Source organism: Dipodomys ordii, unplaced genomic scaffold (genome assembly GCF_000151885.1).
Source record: "Dipodomys ordii isolate 6190 unplaced genomic scaffold, Dord_2.0 Scaffold148, whole genome shotgun sequence".
Taxonomy (NCBI): Eukaryota; Metazoa; Chordata; class Mammalia; order Rodentia; family Heteromyidae; genus Dipodomys; species Dipodomys ordii.
The window spans coordinates 965,869-987,139 of NW_012267364.1; the positions used below are offsets into that span (position 1 = coordinate 965,869).

Below are 21,271 nucleotides of genomic sequence, written 5' to 3' on the forward strand. Positions count from 1 at the left end.
AAGAGTCTAAAAGACTTTCCTTCCCAAGCTGGCTTTGAACCATGATCTTCAGATCTTGGCCACCTAAGTAGCTATGATTACAGTTGTGAACCATCGGTGCCTGGCTGGTAAATAATGTTTTAATGGCACATAACTGCCTTCATTTGCTGATGTATCATCAGATGCTTTAAGTTATAAAATCTGGTTAAATTATTGTGAAGACTCTTTCTTAGCACCAGTGGCTTGTGCCTGTAATTTTAGCAATTCAAGAGGTTGAAATCTAAGGGTCATGTTCAACACTAGCCTATACAGGAAAGTCCCTGAGACTCTTACCTCCAATTAAGCATCAAAAAGGCCAGAAGTGGAGTTGTGGCTCAAGTGGTAGAGTGATAGCTTTAAGCAAAAAAGCTCAGCAACAGTATCCAGTCCCTGGGTTCAAGCCCAGAATCAACATATACACATAAACAAACCCAAAAGTCTCAAAGCTCCAAATCTCTATGATCTCTCAAGAGTCCTGGTAGAGTCTGAGGACCTAATAGGGGCCCCATTCTTGTACCACTTCCTTCCTTTTCCCATGCCATTCCCTCCTTCTCTCCACTTTATGTTACTTGAGCAAGTAGCTTGCCTGTTTGCAGAACTCAGTAATGGTGGTGTTCCTACTGGTTCTCCGTGTTGATGTGTAGATCCACTTGCCAATCTTGTCCCTAGTGGGCAGGTTCTTACTTTCTTGAACTCTACCACATGGCTGAGCTATTGAAGAAACAGGGAGCAAGAGGCTGATGGTACAGCTGTCAGTCACCATGTCTTAAGGGTGTCGTCATAAACAGCAGTCCTACTTTCTGCTGGTTTCTCTCCCTCTTTCTTGAATTGGACCAGTAGAAAAATGTCTCATCACTCTTGATTTTGCAGATCTCCAACCTCTACCTGTATGACAGTGTTCTGATGCTGGCCAACGCCTTCCACAGGAAGTTAGAGGACCGGAAGTGGCATAGCATGGCGAGCCTCAATTGCATACGGAAATCCACCAAGCCATGGAATGGAGGGAGGTCCATGCTAGACACTATCAAAAAGGTGTGTACAAAGGGCATACCTCTGGGATGGGCCGAGACTGGAGACAGGCTCCTCTTCACACTCGCACTCTGACCGTGCATCATCTAGCCTGAAAATGAGCTCTTTGTATACCTCCTGGGTCCTCTCTGCAGGTTCCTTTTTTGTCACTTTTCCTGTCCCTACATTTGAAAGCTGGGTGAGCTGTGGCCCATGCATGTATGTTATTGCCTTCACTTTAATTCAAGGAGATATGGTTTTAGAAAGGTTAGAGACAACCATCAATCCTATGTCTATTCTCTGTCTGCCAGTTACCCCTCCAGGAAGGCCGCTATTGTCTACAAGAGAGGCAGTTTCAGTCAATATTGTCGTGTGCTGATCATCTAGGATTTCAGCATGTGCATGCATGTGTGTGCTTGTACGCACATACACTGCCCTTGTTCTGTGTCCCACTTGAAGCCATGTTAGAAGGCTGGATTTGAAGCAGATGGAGTAATTCACACAAGACTTGTTAGAGTGAATTGGTTTTTAGAGGCTTCAAAAGAGCATTTAGAGAAATCTATAGTGTTAAAGAGTCTTAGTTACGATAAATTGCACATGGCTTAGATAGTACTAAACATGTTCCTGTGTTGGCTTGAATTTACTGCAGCCTAGGATAAAGCTGGCCTCTCCTGGGCTCAGTCTCTGTGATTCTCTGTTCACAATATTCATGGGAGATAAGGTTGAGTGAGACCCTAGCCCCCACTGTCTACTGAGAGAGCAGGGCTAGCATGTCCTCCGTGGTCAGTGTATGTCTGACAATGTGCTTTATTTATGTTTATGTTTCTCCTTCAGTTCTGTGGCTCTGTGGCATGAATCTGATTTACTTCAGGCTGAAGTGGGAAGGGATGGGGGAGGTAGAGGGGATAGGCACTGATTTTCCCAAGCTGGCATATGTAACAAAGTCGTATTTGCTCAACCAATGCTTGAATGTACTGCCTGGCAACTTAAAGCTGTGTGTCAGATATGGCTCCTGTTGACCTTTGACTTCCCTCTGGCATTAGCAAACGCAAACCACTTGGAGAGGTTGCAAGGGGAAGACTAAGCCTTGGGAGGATAGGGAAAATTCAATCACTGTTTCATCTCACCCAAGCACAGTGCCTGACACATAGCAGGAAATTTCAATACACTGACAGTATGAATGACAGGTGCAAGTCTTGGGGATTTCTCCTTTAAATACTCTGGGAAGTAGCCATCCTGCTCCATATTTTAGGATGGCCAGTGATTGTCCTTGTTCTAGCTGCCTATGTCTCCTCAAACCCTGCTGGCTCCCTTATTTTGACTACTTTCTTCTTGGTGACTCTAGTTATACTCCCTTTGTTCACCAATGGCCTTCCCTTATCTCCTGCAGGGTCATATTACTGGTCTCACGGGAGTGATGGAGTTTCGAGAGGACAGCTCGAACCCTTATGTGCAGTTTGAAATCCTTGGCACAACCTATAGTGAGACCTTTGGCAAAGACATGCGCAAGGTAAGTGCCAGGGATTTCACAGCCAATCTTTCTGCCATGGTGCCATTAGAGATAGCTACAGCAGGAATAAGATACAGCGAAAACAAGGGTTATACCATGGAGGAAGAACATGCAAAAGAAAAAATCACATAGTACATTATAAGTAAATTGAAAACAACAGCAAGTAAGATAGAACCTCTTGTGTCCCTATCTTGGGGTTCATTTTGCTTAGCATCGTCTTATATGGTCATAGCTTTTGACCTTTTCTGTTTGTCCTAGATATATACTAGTTATTGCAAATAAGGAAAACCATGGGACCTATGTTTCTTTGGGCCGGTCTTACTTCACTTAATATAGTTTTTTCCATGTCTTTCCATTTCCAAACTAATGGAGCAGTGCCACTCTTTCTGATGGAGGCATAGAATTCCATTATATATATATATATATATATATATATATAATCATATATATATATACCATATATATATATATAATCATATTTTCTTGGTCCATTCATCTACTGAGGGGCATCTGGGTCGGTTCCATAGCTTAGCTATGGTAAATAATGCTGTGATAAACATAATTGTGCTTCTGGTAGTTTTAGTATGACCAGGTTTTTCTCATTTGGGGAGGGGAAGGGAAATAACAAAATGTTGAAATAAGAATACAGGTTGACCCATTGTAGCAATGAGATGTACAAGACACTATGATAAAAATGAACTTTACAACTTTGAGGGGGGAAGGAAGGAGTTGGGGAGGTGGGGAGGGAAGGGGTAGTAGGGGGAAAACAAAGGAAGGGGGTAACAATGCTGAATAGGAAATGTACTCATTAACATACTCATGTAACTGTAACCCCTCTGTACAGTATCTTTACAATAAAAACACATATTTAATATAAACTAAAATGGCAAAGAAGAGCCACAGCCATGGGGGTCTCTGCATTCCCAGCAATTGTTCACTGGAGATGAAAATTTCTCTTCCCATCTCTCTTTCTGCTCATGCTGCTGTTGATGCTGGTGTGTATGGGGTATGCTGGACAGGAGGTACAGAGAGATTTCCAGACAGGAAGTGCCTCTAGTGAGTCTCTGAGATTCAGGGGAAGACCTGAGTCCTGCTTTTTGCACTAGGGGAATTGCTTTGGAGGTTTCAAGGTTCAATACATTTTCCCCAGAGCTGTGAAGTCAGTGCAATTGTGGGAACAAGTGTGAATTGTGGCTGAAGCTGAGACAGAGGTCACATCCAACTTTCTCCTGGAGGATGAGGGAACAGAGGCAAGATGGCCTGGAGTCCCTGTATGATGATGGGAGAGAATGGAGAATTCTAGCCATCACGCAAGGGATAAAAGTTATGTCTTGCTCAGACAAATTCTCAGAAGCTTAAAAATTGGTTTTGATATGGCAACTTGCACACATGGCTTGTTGACATTTTTGAGTCTCCTGGAGTTTTGTTTTGTTTTTTAAATAAGTTTTTATTGTGAAAATACTGTACAGAGGGGTTACAGTTACATGAGCAAGGTAATGAGTACATTTCTTATCAAGCATTGTTGCCTCCTCCTTTGTTTTTCCCCTACCATTCCTTTCCTCCCCTCTCTGACATTGCCCTATTTGTTAGGAAATAGAAAGACTTGGAAAAAATTGTATTAAGTGAAGTAAGCCAGCCCCAAAGAAACATAGGTCCCATGGTTTCCCTTATTTGCAATAACTAGTATATATCTGTGACAAGCAGAAAAGGTCAGATAAGATTATGCTAAGCGAAATGAACCCCAAGATAAGGACACAAGTGTTTTTTTTCTTTTCTGCTAATGTTTCTAATGTATTTATAAGGTACCACGTGATTTTTTGTTGCTTTGTATGTCCCTCCTCCATGGCATAACCCCTGTTTTCACTGTATTTGATGTTGGTATCATTTGGGGAACAGAAGGGAAAAAACAAATTGTTTAAATAGGGATACAGGTTGACCCATTGCAACAATGAGATGTACAAGACGCTATGTAGTTGTGGAGATGGAGGTTTGTTTTTGTGGTTCCATTCAGGAGTCGGATGGCCATCTTCTGTCACCATGTAGGTCCAGATTGTATTGTATAATGTCGAGGAGCTCTGGCTGGTCTGTGTCAGTAGAGGTGCCCCAAACTGTGAGCCTTGGGGAGCTATGGATGATGGTCAGAATTGCTGTGGATTATGACCAAAAGAAAAATTGGCTTCTGTTTGGACTTCTGTCTGGTAAAGGGATGCTAGGGCAGGGGAGTACGTTTAGTTACTATGGTGTGAAAGAAACTGCTGAGCTTGCTGTCTGTCTGAGACCACCAATGCTGATCAGCCACAGTGACAAATCAGGGAGCTCACTGTTTCCCTTACTACCTCCCACCCCTTCTTTCCACTCCTCTCTAATTTCGAGGTCTCCACAGTCAGTGTGGACAGTTGGCTGTGGGGGTTCCTTCTTCCCCTCCAGTAGCTGACACTAGATCTCCTATGCCTGGCACCCTGTTGGCCACTCCTGGTGTCTGAGAGAGGGAAAAACACTGCATCCTCCACTTCCTGTGTCAGGTGTCTGGGCCTTCCATGTTGCCAAGGCAACGTTTCTCACAAAACCCCCAGCAGCCAATAGGAAGCTTGAGTCTCTCAGTATAAGGAGCTTCTGAGCAGGGGGCCTGAATGTAATTGAGTTGGAAGGGAAGCTGATTTTCAAGTGGGCTTTATTTTAAACTGTATCTTTTTGTCATTTAAAAAATCTGCCCTTAATAACTGCATATCCCAGTTGTTATCTAGTCTGCCTAGCAGCTTATGGTTGGTAAGGAAGGAGAAGTGATGTAGAAAGCGGGGAAATGGGATTTGCCATGGTAAATGTTTGTTATTCAGACTCAGGGCATTTCAGGATGAAAGCAAGGGGAGCTCAGGTCAGCCTTTTAAGTCAATTATGGCTTTCAGGTGGATGATGCTGGTGCTGAAGGTACAGTGACTTAAGAGATAGAACAGTGACAGGAGAGAGAAGACAACAGAGATGTAAAGATAGGGTTGGGGGTGCCCTGAGCCACTCGAAGACAGTGAGGACAAAGTTGACCTTTGGAGGAGCCTTACCATAACCACCTGCTATAGCCAGAATCACTGGAAGAAATACCTGGAGCTTACCTGAGATCATTGTGCTGACTGCTCAGAGGTTCCCTGCAAAGTGATGCATATATATATATATATATATATATATATATATATATATATATATATATATTATGTCAAAAACAACTATAGCAAACAAAACCCCAGTCATTTCTTAAAGATTGAAAGCAAAGTAATTGTTTCATGAGCAAATGGGTATTTTTCTTCAACTAAATACCCGAGAAGAAAGTCTCAGACAGTGACTCACCCAGGATTTAATGGTATCAAGAGAGCTTGGATTATTCAGTCCCTGCAGAAGGGAGGGCTTGTGAGTTGCCTTTCGCAGCAGGGTGCTGGACAAATACTAATTAAATTATCTCATCCAGGAAGTGCGTTCTTGTTGAGGGAGGGCTGGATGGCAAAAATCAAAAGTCTTATGTCAAGGACTTGCTGTGTAACTCCAGGTAAACGATTAATAATGGTCTCTGTGTTGGACTTGGAGCTACCTTGCATGGATCTGCCACTGGGGGCAGTGTTTTGCTGGGAAGTCACTTGCAATGCCCTCTGGTGATGGCTGACATTTGTTTTTTGAGGATCCATGCTCCATCCTCTTAGGAGTTTTTGTTGCTGTTGTTTTGCTTTTTCATTTTTTTTGACTTTTTTAAATCTCAAAACTATAACCCAACACTACCAATTTCTACTTGGCTTTGTTTTTCTGGACAGAAAGGTGAAAGGAAAATCCCCTGGGCTTATCCCTATAAATTCCCTTAGCTTATAATACAAGCTATGAAGGATCCATTAGAGGTCCTAATGACAGTCCCAACATGAAGGTGTGTGCGAAGCTGTTTGGCATAGGATGAGAGGCCGGAAAGCAGGAACTATTGAGCATCTACTGTATGCAAAAGTGTAAGATAACATACTCTGTTTCACTGATTCCCAGGCCCTCCAGCTGCTTCTGTCTCTGTCCCTCCTGAGTTAGTGTCGCCACCTCCCCTTCTCTAAGTCTTCATTAGATGGAGGTAACAGGAGCCTCCCAAGGAAGAGAGGGACAGTCCATGTAATTATCCCCACGGGGCTCCGAACAGGCCATAAGCCCCACTGGCATGGGACATAAAATCCCACTCTTTCTCCAAGAGTATGTACTACAAACCCTACTACAGCAGGCAGGCCTTGGTGTATGGTAGGTGATGGCTTCTCATCATACTGTGTGCTAACAGTAGAGGGTTTGGTGCTCTTGGTGCAGGTCTTTAGCGCATTCCTGAGCAGGTGCAGCTGGGATTACTAAATTCTTCTGGTATGCTAAAAGCAGATGTCTGCTCCTTAGAAAGACCAAAGGCTGAGCAAGGTCCAGAAAACATCACTTATGGGAAAGCTTGCATTGGGGTGGGTGTTTTGGTGTTCAGATGATTGATGGGAGAAGGCAGCCATAGATATGTTTTTTTTTTCTTTGTCATTATTGCTACACTAGTTGCAGCCCTGAGGAAAAGTTCTCCCATGACTGGACTGTGGAGTTCACTTGCCTCTCTCCAGCCTAAACACACCAGTGTGGGAGATTTATTTTCTCCCGCTGACACATGGTCCCTGGTGCTATGAAATCCTGGAAATTTTGCCAATTTTTGTGGGCTCTTTGGACTTCATTTCCAAGTGGTGGCCTCCATATGAGTCACAGGCTCAACGAGATTGGAGAGTTTCTTTGAGGAGGAGGGTGAAGAAACAAGCAGAGCCTCTGACAGCCTGGGGTTTGCTTAACGCCTTGTGTCCTAGCATTGAGACAACCCTACAATGGCAGATGAGGATGAGGCTATTTTCTGCTGCTTTCTAGAGAGGAGAACTGAATGAGGATCATGAGGAGGGGCCTGAGGAAATATTTAGTCAGATTATATGACCTCTTACAGAGCAGAATCTTACTGGGACCCACATATCAAGAGTTACAGAACTACACAGAGAGTGCTAGCATTGGGCAGGGCATTGAGGCAGGGAGACCTGAGGCTCCTGTCATGGTCTCTTCTGTCTTCAGCATCCTTGTGATTTGTTGTCCAGCTCTGTTTGGGAAACTGAGGATCAGAGACTAGAGAGACTCCTCAGGTATACAGCACCAACAGTAAGTGGCTGGAAGGAAGATTCCCCTGCGGGAGGGGGGTTGGGGGGGCTAGGGGGAGAGAGCCGTTTCTGAACCAGAGGCAATGCAGTTCTGTGGCTCCCTTCCTCCCCCTTTTCTTCTAACCTAGCCTCCTCCCATAAGCCAGCCTTAGAGTGTCAGTCACTTCCTGTTGGCCTGCAGCCTGCCAACTTCCAGTTCTGCTCTTTGCCCTTGGCTCAGATTCCTTGTTCCAGCAATTACCTAGGGCGATGGGAGAGCTGCATTCTCTACTAGCCTCAGATGCTGCTCTACCCTCTGTCAAATTTGATTCTTCCTCAACGCTGGCTTTACACAGGAATCCAATACCCCCTGACCCATGACGTCAGATCCCCTGGAGGATCTCATGGCTGCCGATAATTCCCAGAGTAATAGTCATTCATCAGGCAGTGATTGCTACACTATCAGACCCTAGTAATCCCTGGGGTTGAAAGCCCCTTATTACTATCCATCATTCCTGTGCTGTCACAAACTGTCTCCCATTCTTGGAGATCAGATGTTCTGTGCAGAAAGAACTGGTTGGAAAGAGAGCTAAGGGGCAGGCTAGCTCTAGTGACAAAGGCAAGCAGAGATACCTTTGTATCTGGCAACTCTAGTTGTTGGTGAGAAATGGCCTGCAAATGGTCACAGTAGAGCATAGGGGGCCAGGGGTGGGGTCCAGCCAGAGCCCTTCGCCATCACCAGGAAGCTGCTGTTAAAGAACCAGGCTGTGCACAGTGACTCACAGAAGTGAAAAACTTCTGTCTCTTCCTGGATTAACATGCTTGCAGCATAGTTCTCAAGTAAAATGTCAACCATTCCAAACTCTTCTACAAGAACTGCTTTTTGACAGAGCTTAGAGCCAAAACAAACACTGTTGCTTCATCTGAGTAAAGACTTAGTAGAAGATGCAATTAAGTATTTCATTTTAAGTAACAGTTCATCAATACGTGCTCATTTAGGGGAGAATGCTTAGAAAATACAGATGAATGAAATGGAGGATATAAGAGTCAGCTACCATCTCAACCAAGGAAGAAAGACAGTTTGCATTGTGGGTGCATTTTCTATGTAGTCCCTCCCCACTTTTCCATCCATAAGATGGAAATATACATACTCCATCCATGGAGAGAGTATGTCTATGGAACATATTGTTAATTATTGCCTACACATTTTATACCTTGACTTTGCCATTTTGTGGTGTATTGAGCCTCTGTGTATTTCTTTAACTGTTCTATGCAGCTATTATTATTATTATTTTACTGGAAACATCACTCAGTTTACAAGGAGCTATCATTTATTTAATCTTTGTGTGTGATGAATCCATATGCATTTTCATTATTGTGGGAGAATACATTATCAAAATCCAACATGCATACAATTTTAATTACATGTATATTTATTTCCTTAGTGTATATGTAAAATTTAATTTTTATTGTTATTGTAAAGAGGGATTACAGTTACATAAGTCAAGTAAAGAGTACGTTTATTATTTTTTTGGATGTCACCCCTTTTCTCACTCCCTTCCAGTTTTTTCCTCTGTCCCCACTCACAAGTAGTATAGGCCATTTTCAACATAGTGTCCAGTGAGTATTTTTTAAGAGGAGAGCTTTCCAAATGAGGAATGATAATTCTTTTGATGTACTTGATACAAACTTTCAAATTGATCATGGAAAGGCTCAATGATTTTTATAACCACTCATAGAATGTAGAATTTGGTGTCACATCTCATACTCAAAAAACTGATAGGTACATTAGACAAGTTTAATTCTGAAGCAGTAAAACACAATGCTGCTGAGTTTGCAACTCTTGTGAGAAAATAGCATCATCGATCATTTGTATTTCACATTTTGATAAATTAGGGATTTCAAGTCCTCTGCACATGTATATTGGGATATAATTTTTCTTGTCAACTTAGAACTACTCTTTCAGAAGGGAAATGATAGTTCTCTGTATCAAGTTGTTTGTCCTCATATTTTATCTGCATTTGAATTAAAACATATCTTTACATGGAGATATTTAAAATTTGATGGGGGTGTGTACTTAGAGTTTTGTCTTTGGAGAAATTTTTCCAGGATTGTAAAATTTAGTCATACCCAATTTGGAGATTAGGGAATATTTACCATACTTTCTTCTAGAAGTTTCTTGGTCATTTTATATATAGTTTCATTTTTTTCTTTCAACAAGTTTTGCCATCTACGTGGGTTGGAATTGGGATGGCCAATAATGACATGGCCTGGCTTTTGCATTGTTTACTAAGCACTCTGGCCACACATATACATAAACTTCTGCTTCCTATTGACGTGAATAGCACATCTTATGCATCCTGTCCTGTCTTATACTGTTTTACATAGCTCCTTCATATTTATTTTTTTAATTTAATGTTTTTTTCTCTCCTTTTTCCTCCTGGCTTAAATTTAATACATTTACACATATTGTTGAAATGCAGCTGTCCACAGAGAATGAAGCAATAAGGAAGACACTCATCTCACAAAGGGGCAGCATCTGACTTGATCTCCTCTGAAATCCAAGGTTTTAATCTTTTTCTTTGTCTATTCTTAAGATATTGTCCTAATTTTCCTCAGAACAACTATGCCAATTCTAACTGTATCTTCTGTGTAGCTTTTATTTTTTACTTTTTGCTAGTTCTGGGGCTTAAACTAAGGACCTGGGCACTGTCCCTGAGCTTTTGTGTTCAAGGCTAATACTCCACCATTTGAACCACAGTGGTGATAAAGAGTCTCATGGACTTTCCTGCCTGGGCTAGTGTCGAACTGTGGATCCTCAGATCTCAGCCTCCTGAGTAGCTAGGACTGCAGGAGTGAGTGAGACACCAGCTCTTGGTTTGTGTATCTCCTTTTACAAATGGGAAGTACTTTCCTAGGAGTTGGCCCTGGTTTGTATTTCTACATCATGGGCGTTGGGGGACTGAGAGTCTTTCTTTCTGCTAAGGGCTATTTGGATATTTATAACATCATTTCAAGCCATACAAAATTACAGATCCAAGCAGCCAAGGAGAAACATTACATTACCAAGTGATTTCTGCAGCCTTACATGGCCCAAGGCAAGAATTTCCCCAGGAGAGCTGGCTGTTTCAGCCAGATAGACAGCAAACATGATGGGGTGGTCATTGTCTTTCTCTTTGAAGTTTTCATTCAGCTTCAGGATGAGGACAAAGGCTCTTTTTTTTTTCTTGTAAGATAGAACTTTTCAAAGTTGGAGAGACTTGGACTGTAGACTTCTCTCATCTAGTTGTTGGTTGTACAGCTGTTGCTTGATATCTTGGAAGCTAATTCTTTTCCTGGTTTCTACATTTCATGGAGTTATTTTTAGTCATCTTTTCACTGGAATTTTTTTCACATTCATTATATGAATCTCTGTATGGTATTTGCAGATATTTTAAAAATACATTTAGAAATTCCTCTGTTTTCATTCCTGTTATAGATTGGTGTTCTCTCCCTTTTTTTCTTGATGAGAACTGATGGAAGACCTACATTTACTTACTAATTTTTTTGGCTGTGCTGGAGTTTGAACTCAGAGCTCTGTGCTTGACTTGAGCCTCCTCTGACCTAAGCCCATTTGCTTGCTTCACTATTTCTCTTAATCCCTTTCCGTTTCCATTCCCCTTCCCCTTTCCCTCCCCTTTTCCCTTCCCTTCCCCCTTCCTTTCTTTCCCTTCCCTTCCCTTCCCCCTTCCCTTCTCTCTTCCCTTCTCTCTTCCCTTCTCTTCCCCTTTCCCTTCCCCTTCCTTCCCTTCTCTTCCCCTTCCCCCTTCCCTTCCCTCTCCTTTCCCTTCTCCTTTCCCTTCCCCCCTTCCCTCTTCTTTCTCCCTTCCCCCTTCCCTTCTCCCTTCTCCTTTCCCTTCTCCCCACTTTCCCCTCCCCTCCTCTCCCCTTCCCTTCCCCCTTCCCTTCTCTTCTCCTTTCCCTTCCCTTTCTCCTTCCCTTCCCTTCTCTTGCTGGGGCAATTCTTAGACCAAGGTCTATGCTTTTGCATTCTAGATATCTACATCCTATATTTCTATCTTTATCTATATATTCTAGAACCTTCTGTTTATGCCTCTTGAACGGCTCAGATTACAACTACAACTGATCACACCTTTCTTATTGAATAAGATGGATTCTTGCTAACTTTCTGTCCAAGCTGACCTTAAACTATCATCCTCTTGCTCTCTACCTCCCAAGTAGCTGGGTTCACAGATGTGAGCCACTGTGTCTAGCACTGACAAAAGTTTTCTTTTTCACCCCTCTACACTATGTCCAATTTGTTTAATCATTTTGTTATTCTTTGCTATTCTAATTAATTGATTTATGCTTTGACTTCTATCTAGTATTTGTTTTATTTGTAATTTGAAAAATAACTTCTATGAAGTGTTAGATAACTTATTTTTGTGTTTGGAATATAGTGTCTTTCACGCTAAATAGAAATGTTCTCAAATTCTAGTGTTTTTTTCTCTAATATATAAATTGACATTTCACACTCATACAGGGAAATATCTAAATTGTAAGTGCTAGGTTTCAAAAAGCGAACAGGGCCCTGTAATGAACACTTCCACTAAGATGTAGGGCATCAGCACCCCTGGGTGTCTCATGCAGCCCCTCTGGCCAGTACACCCACTAAGCACAACTTTTGTTGTCTATCACCTTCACTCAGTGCTTGCAGGTCTTAACTTGAGAAATCAATGTTATCAGATATTCTAAGCACCTTTGAAACTGAGTTCTTTTGCTTAACATTATGTTCCTAAGATCCATTGCTGTGGTCACATGTAGTTTGGGGGGGCATTCATTCAGCCATTCATTGCGTTTATTGTGTTGTGTGGGTGCCAGTACGAGGGTTTGAACTCAGGGCCTCAAGATTTTGTTTGGCTTTCTTTGCTCAAGGTTGACACTCTACCAATGGAACAACACCTCCACTTCTGGATTTTTTGGTGATTAATTGGAGATAAGAGAATCACAGATTTGTCTCCCTGGGCTGGCTTTGAACCACAGTCCTCAGATCTCAGCCTTCTGAGTAGCTAGGTTTATAGGCTTGAACCACCAGACCCCAGCTCATTCATTGTTACTGTATTCCAAAATAAAGATTTTGATTGTTCCTTATGTATGATGAAGGTAACCAAATCAGGAACTAATATCCTTCATAAAGGTCGTTCTTCACAGTGACCTTGACCAGGGGGTATGTTGCACAGATGGTCACATGGGGGCAGTACCAGAATCTATTAGGATGCATTAGAAAACATGTAGACTTACAGTTTAAGACTTTCTAGGCTCTTTTTTACTTCTGGAATTGCCTTATACATTTTAAAACTACATTTTAATTTTCCACAAAACTTCAGGATTTTGACTGGACCTGCATTGACTCTTGGGAGTATTCATCTCAATCATATTGAATATAGTATAGCCATCAATTGATTTAGATTTCCTTTAGTTGCCCAAGTAGGTTTTTATAGCTTTCATTGTCAAGCTCTGAATGTTTCATTTTTTGTTTCATTTGATTTATTACTAAGTTTCATTTGATTTATCCTAGATATTGATGTTTATCAGTTCATTATCTCTACAGAGTAAACATTCAAACTGATATCCTGCGTATTTATTGTGTGTATATAGAAATTTAATTAGTTTCATTAGTTTATCCTATGTTTGTTGATTTATAGTTTACCCCTAAATTCTTTTGAGTCACCAAATACACAATCCTGTCATCTATGAATAATGGGAGTTTCATTTTTTTTCTAACTGTTCTGCCTTTTATTGATTTCTCTTGTTTTACTGTACTAGAGTGTTTAGTTCAAGTTGAGCAAATATAGTGCTATCCTCATCCTATTTTTTGTCTCAGAGGATAGAGTTTAACAATCCAACTTTTAAATTGTGTTTATTATATAATTATGATAGGTGTTCTTCAGATAAAGACTAATTCCTTAAATACTTAGTTTTTTAAAATAGGTTTTATTAAGAATGGATATTACAGCCAGGCACCGGTGGCTAATGCCTGTAATCCTAGATACTCAGGAGGCTGAGATCTGAGGATTACAGTTCAAAGCCAGCCCAGGCAGGAAAGTCCAGGAGACTCATATCCAATAAACTACCAGAAAACCAGAAGTGGCGCTGTGGCTCCAGTGGTAGAGTGCTCACCTTGAACTGAAGAGCTGAGGGACAGTGCAAGGCCCAGAGTTCAAGCCCCACGACCGACAAAAAAGAAAAAAAAAAGGAATGGATATTACATTTTCAATCCATTAAGTTAATTATATCAATTTACCTTCTTACTAATTCCTGATAATACAATAAATTATGTGTTGCTCATTGTTCATAAATATTGTACCATTCCATTTTGATCCATTTTTGATTAAATTTTATTTTGAGATTAAAATTCAGTCCTAACAAGTAATGCAGAGGGATCTAGCATACCCTCAGTTTCTCCCAATGGCAACATCTTACAATATTACTATACAATAACACAACAAAGATACTGACATTGACACAATCCAGGGGTCTGACTCTCAGGCTCATTTGTATGTGTGTGTGTGTGTACTTGCACATGTAGTTCTTCTTGGTTTCATTGTTGTTAGTGTATTCACTACTGTCACCACATAGAATCATTCTGTCACTCAACGTCCCCTCCCATTCCTCTTTATAACCTCATCTTCTTCCCTTATGCCTGCCTTCTCTCTATATGGCTAAGTACTGATAATCAGTTACCTACTAGGGTCCCAACTTCTAATTTTTTTGTCCCAATCTCAGGTCTTGAACTCAGGGCATGAGTGCTATCCCTAAGTATTTTGATTCAAGGCTATTGTTTTACTATTTGAGCCACAGCTCTAGCTTTTTCAATGGTAACTGGAGATAAGAATCTTACAGATCTTCCTGCCCAGTCTGGCTTCAAACTGTAATCCTCAGTTCTCACTTCATGAGTAGTTAGGATTACAGGTACGAATCACTGGTGCTGGGTTCAATTTCTGAAATGTTGACATTATTCAATGCACATTCTATGAAACTAGAAAATTGAGGGGAGGGATTGGATTGGGAGGAATGGGGGAGAATGATGATCAAAATGCATTGTATGTATAATTTGTTAAATGATAATCCCTTTATCCAACTCCTTAATGATAATAAAAATATAATTTAAAAAGTATGACCTGAATTGAGTCATATATACAGTGTTATAATTTTGTGAATGGCTTTTTTTTTACAGAGTATAGATTGCTGAATTTAAGTTGTGGTATACATCGAGTTTTTTTCTTTTATAGTTGAGTATATTTCAAAGGATGTACTCACTCCCCTGACTGCTTAGCTAGTCATCTATTGAACTATTAGAGGACATCTAGATTCTTTTCAATTCAGGACACTCTAAATAAAGCTGTTACAAGCAATCATTAGTGTATAGGTTTTCTGAGATAAATGTCCAGAGTGAACTTTCTGAGTCATATAGTAATTGCATGTTTAACTGCCAAGTTGTTTTCCAGAGTAACTATACCATTTTACACTTCAGCAATGCAAGAACTGAAGGTACCAGAGAGCTTCTCCACAGTTCCAACAACCTCTGTGTTTATCCCTACTGTTTTGTCCAGTAATTATACAGAGAGATGGTTTCATGGCTGTAGTGTGTGTGTGTATGTGTGTGTGCATGCATGTGTGCGTGAGTGAACACCAGTACTGGAGTTTGAGCTAAGATCGTAGATGTTGCCCCTTAGCTTTTTTATGCAGGTCTGGCACTCTACCATACAGCTCTACTTTTGGCTTTTTGGTGGGTACTTGGAGATAAGAGTCTAACAGACTTTCCTGCCCTGCCTGGCTTTGAACTGGGATCTTCAGATCTGTTTCTTGAATAGCTAGGATTGCATGACCCACTGGATTGACTCTATGCTTTTAGTTATGACTTCCCTAAGGGCTAGTGATATTGAACACTTTTCATGTGCTTATTTGCATTCTAGATGTCTTCTTCAGTTAATTCAAATGCTTTTCCTATATTTTCTATTTGGATTATTCTTTTATACTTTTGAGTTCTGAGTGATCTTGACAGATTCCAGAAATGAATTTTTATTGGATATGTGGTTGAGAGTATTTTATTTCTATTGTCTTTTTCATTCTCTGTTCTTTGTAATTTTTTTTGCAGAGTTTTGCAGTTTTCAATTTTGATGCAATTCAGATTATCATGATTACCTTTTTTTTTCTTTTGTTGATTGTGGGGCCTGAACTCTGGGCCTGGATGCTGTCCCTCAGCTCTTCAGCACAAAGCTAGCACTCTACCACTTCAGCCACAGCACCACTTCTGACTTTTTTTGCTTATATGGTGCTGAGGAATCGAACCCAGGGCCTCATGCATACAAGGTAAGCGCTCTATCACTGAGCCACCTTCCCAGCCTCACAATTACTTTTTATAGGTGATGCTTTTGGTGTCTTCTAAGAGTTCTTTGCTTTTCTCTACATTCCAAAGATTTCTTTCTTATTTTTAAAGCTCTCTCTCTCTCTCTCTCTCACACACACACACACAACACACACACACACACACACACACACACACACACACACACACATTACATTTAAGCCTATGATCCACTTTGAATTCTTTTTAAAATCTGAAGCTTAGTTTGAGTTATTTTGTTTAGTTTTGCTCGCTAAGGATGCTAATTGCTTTATTACTATTTGTTTATTACCATTTGTTTAAGAGACTATCTGTCTTCCATTAAATCACTTTGAGACTTGGCTATAAGTGAGTTGGGAATTTGAGGAGGAATTTGTTTCTGAGTGTTATATTGTGTTCATTTGATCATTGTGCCTAACCTCTCGCTAATACCACACTATTGAAGTGTCTTTAAATAACTCATGTTTCTTTTTGCTAGTACTAGAGCTTGAGCTCAGGGTCTCAAGCAATTTCTTAGCTTTTTTTCTTAAGGCTGGTGTTCTACCACTTGATTAACACCTCCACTTCCAGCCTTTTGCTGGCTATTTGAAGATGAGTCTCATAGACTTTCCTGCCTGGGCTGGCTTTGAACCATGATCCTCAGATCTCTTCAGCCTTCTTGGAGTCACTAGGATTACAATTGTGAACCACCAGGGCTCAGCCACACAGTGCATTCTTGGGGCACATTTGCCAATAGAATAGCAAAGACTTTTGTATTCTAATTTTATATGGTGTCAGGTGTTTACTTTGTTGTACTGTATGTGTCTGATTTTGATGTCAGGCTAGTACCAGACTCATAAAATAGATTGGAAAGATTTCTTTTGTTCCCATCTCATAGAAACATTGTGTAGAATTGGCTTTAATTTCAATGTTTGATAGAATTCTCCAGTGAAACCATTAGGGCCTGGAGGTTTATTTTTCAGGAACTTTTAAATTACAAATCCATTTCCTTTGATGGTTATTGGACTGTTCTGATTAGCAAGCCCTTCAGGATTGAATTTTGGTTGTTTGTGAGTTTCGAGGATGTGATCCATTTCTTCTAGCTGGTTGATTTAATGTGCATATATAGTTGTGTGTGAGTCCCCATCTTTGAAATAGCTAGGGTATGGATAATAATGTCTATGTCTTTCCTGACATTGGTGGTTCATCTCTTTGTTAATACTATTTTTGTTAGGATAGCTAGGAAGTATATCAGTTTTGGTGATGTTTATGAAGAGTCTGACCTTTTGTTTTCCTAGTTTTCTTGGTTACCTTATCCTTTCAATTCTAGTAATTTCTGCTGTTCTCTATATTACTTTAATTTATGCTTGAGTTTATTTAGCTCTTGCCCTTTGGATTTCTTCATGTAGAGTCTTGGATTATTGGGGACATTTGCCATCCTATAATGTGAGCATGTAGTGTTATAAATTTTCTCCCATCAGAGCCTTTTAAAGCTGTATTATACACATTGTAATAAGTTATTTTTATGCAGTTCTATGTCCTTTGTGAATATTTTTCAGACTTCCTGTCTGACTTATAGGTTATTTTTAAAATGTTAATTTCCACTTGCCTATGAATTTTTCTTTTTCTTTTGTTTTCTAATAGATTCTTGTCTGATTTTATGATGGTAAGGGGCCATACTCTGTTTGATATCAATTGTTGTAAATTTGTTGAGGTTTTAGTGATCCAGATTATGGTCTTTGGCAGTCTGAAAAAAATGCACATTCTGTTGATATTGGTGGAGTGTTTTATATAGGTTTATTAGGTACACTGACTATTGGTTGATTGTGTTGAGGATGTCAGTATCTTTCTTGACCTCTAGTCTAACAAATGCAGGAATATGAAGTAAGGCAGGCCCAAAGAAACATAGGTCCCATGGTTTCCCTTATTATAATTTGTGGAGAGGAAGGGCAAAAACAAATCGTTTAAATAGAGATATAGGTGGACCCATTGCAACAATGAGATGTACAAGTCGTTATGTCGAAAACAAACTTTACAACTTTGGTGGGGGGGAGGGGGAAGGAGGATTGGGTGGAGGGAGGGGGGAGGATGGGAAGGGTTGGGAAGGGGAAACAAAGGAGGAGGCTACAATGCTTGATAAGAAATGTACTCATTCATTATCTTGCCCATGTAATTGTAACCCCTCTGTACAGTATTTCCACAATAAAAAAAATGCCTGATTGGAGTGTTGAAGTTCCCAACAATATTTATAATTTAATCTTTTTCTCTCAACTTCATTAATTTTTGCCTTATTTGTTTTGAGGGTCTCTTGTTTGGTGCATATTCACATAGGCTCATTTTGTCTTCCTTATTGATTGTCCATTTTTATGTCATGTAATATCTTTTATTTCTGGGATCGTATTTATCTGATACTAATATAGCCACTTGTTCTTTTAAAAGTAATTTTTCACGTAGTGTATGTTTGCTTTCTTTTACTTTGGACCACTTATATGGCTGTCTTTGAAATGAACTTCAAATAATCCAATGTTGGGTCATTTTAGAAATGAACTATGCACTGTTTATTGGTGTGTTTATATCATTAAAATTTAAGGCAATTATCAATTAAACATTTAAATATGTGCTCAATCATAGTTTTATTCATTGTTTACATTTATTTGTTGTTTACATTTCGGTTTCCGTTTCTTACCTTCCTATGGATTACTTGCATATTTGAAGGACTCAATCTTGATTTATTTATAGTGTTGTTGGGTATTTATTTTTGTAACATCTTAATTGTATTTTCTCTGTGTAGTATAATATACACTTAAGACTTACCATGGTCAACTGGTCTCAACATTTTATCACTCAAAGTGGAAATTTTATTGTCTTTGGCATCTATCCTTTATTATGAATCCTTTTAGATATTAGTTAAGGATCAGATGGGTTTACAATTTCTGTTTAATCTTCAAATGAAGTTTATAAAACTTTTAGGGAGGATTGATTTTCACTGTGTGTGAGTATTGATACTGGGGCTTGAACTCAGGGCCTGGATGCTGTCTCTTAGCATTTTCATTCAAGGTGGGTGCTCTACTACTTGATCCATTGCTTCATTTCTGGCTTTCCAGTGTTTAATTGAAGAGTTTTCTGAACTTTCCTGCATGGGCTGACTTTTAAACTATGATCCTGAGATCTCAGCCTCCTGAGTTGGTAGGATTTAAAGGCATAAGCCATTGGTACTTGTCTTAGTAGTGATTTTTACAATAAATCTTCCATTTTACCTGATGTCAAATACCATACCCTGAAGTATAATTTTATTTTAGTCATATTTACATATATTTCAGTCATCTCTCAAATTATTTGTATTTTCTTTTATTTTTCTATAATTTTCTTTTATTTTTGGATGTATTACTTTGTTTTCTATAGACTTATTGAGGTATACTTAACACATTAATCACTGCATTCATTTTAACTGTGTATTTCAAAGACTTTTAGCAACTCTGTGGAAGGAGAAAGGAAGTTTAATAATTTGTGAATATTGTAAATGTTTGTTTCAATGAGCTTCATATACACAAAGGTATACAAATCTACATATAACTTCACGTATATATAAATGTGTGTGTATTTATAACAATATGTTATATATATGGCATATATATGCTATCAAGATAACAAATACTTGCATCATTCCAACATTTTCCTGTGTATCTCTTGCTTTAACAGCATCCTTAGTCAACTACAAATCTGCTTTCTATTGCTACAGCTTATTGAGTTTCCTAGAGTTTTATATAATTAGAATTCTATCTTATGTACTAGAACTTTATATAAATAGAATTCTACACTATGTGAGCTTTTTCCACTCTTTACCCTAGAAAAAGGACTTAGGGATTCATTTATGCTATGGTGTTTAGAAAGTACTTTCTTTGGGCTGGGAAGGTGGCTCAGTGGTAGAGTACTTGCCTTGCATGCATGAAGCCCTGGGTTCAATTCCTCAGCACCATATAAGCAGGAAAACCAGAAATGGCACTGTGGCTCAAGTGGTAGAATGCTAACCTTGAGCTGAAGAGCTGAGGGACAGTGCCCAGGCCAGAGTTCAGGCCCCACAACTGACCAAAAAATTCCCAAAAAACAAAAAGACAAAACAAAACAAAAACCCAGAAAGTCCTTTCTTTTTTATTATTGTATAAGTTTATGATGTGGAAATGCCATAGTTTATTCATCTGTTCACCTATTGGTGGGCATTTATTGTTCTGGATTTGACTATTTTCAATTAAACTAGTATAACATTGTATAAAAAAGTCATCATGTGAGCATATTATATTTTAAAGAATAAAATATGAATTATGGTTTTTGAAAATTAATGTCTGACATAGAGATAAGAATTTTGAAAAACTGCACTGGTAGACTTTGAGCATATGACTTTATTTCTCTTAGATAAAAATCAGTTTAGTTGTTTTAAAAAAACAAGAATTTTGAAGCTTTCTTCCAAGTTGCTCTTTAGTTTTTAGTCCCTTTCCCCAGCAGTGTATTAGAACTTCAAGTTTCCCCATATTCTTGCCTATCTTGATATAGATAGGTTTAAAATGGTTAGCCGTTGTGGTTTGAAATAAAAAAAAATTTAGATCTTTCAGAACTGGAAAAACAGAACAGAAAATTCTTGTATTTGTTTCTCTCATCTCGTGTGTGTGTGTGTGTGTGTGTGTGTGTGTGTGTGTGTGTTTGTGTGTGTGTGTGTGTGTGTGTATGCTCATGTACTGAGACTTAAACTCCAGGCCCTGAACTCTTGCTCAGCTTTCTTTCACTCAGGACTGGAACTTCCATCACTTGAGTCATGCTATGCCTCCACTTTTATTTTTTTCTTTTTACTGGTTAATTGGGGACAAGGGTCTGTGCAGGTTAGCTTTGAATTGTGATCCTTAGATCTTAGCCTCCTGAATTGCTAGGATTACAGACATGAGCCACCAGCACCATACTCCTGTAGCTTCTTTTTTTATTATTAATTAATTAATTAATTATTTTTTATGTGAAAATACTGTAAAGAGGGGTTACAATTACATGGACAAGATAATGAGTACATTTCTTATCAAGCATTGTAGACTCCTCCTTTGTTTCCCCTTCCCATCCCTTCCCAGTCTCCCCTCGCCCCCCACACCAAAGTTGTAAAGTTCATTTTCGATATGACAACTTGTACTTCTCATTGTTGCAACGGTCCACCTGTATCCTTATTTAAATGACTTGTTTTTCCCC

General features: G+C 39.5%; 1 protein-coding gene across 1 annotated transcript in view; it reads left to right on the forward strand.

Annotated features, from left to right (window-relative positions):
• The window catches only part of Grid1 (glutamate receptor, ionotropic, delta 1), a 748,070-nt gene that overhangs the window by 505,352 nt on the left and 221,447 nt on the right, over window positions 1-21,271 (forward strand). Inside the window, exons 7-8 of the mRNA XM_013032063.1 lie at window positions 889-1,050; window positions 2,417-2,536. Coding sequence (XP_012887517.1) covers window positions 889-1,050; window positions 2,417-2,536 — 282 coding nt within the window. The remainder of the gene's footprint in view (window positions 1-888; window positions 1,051-2,416; window positions 2,537-21,271) is intronic.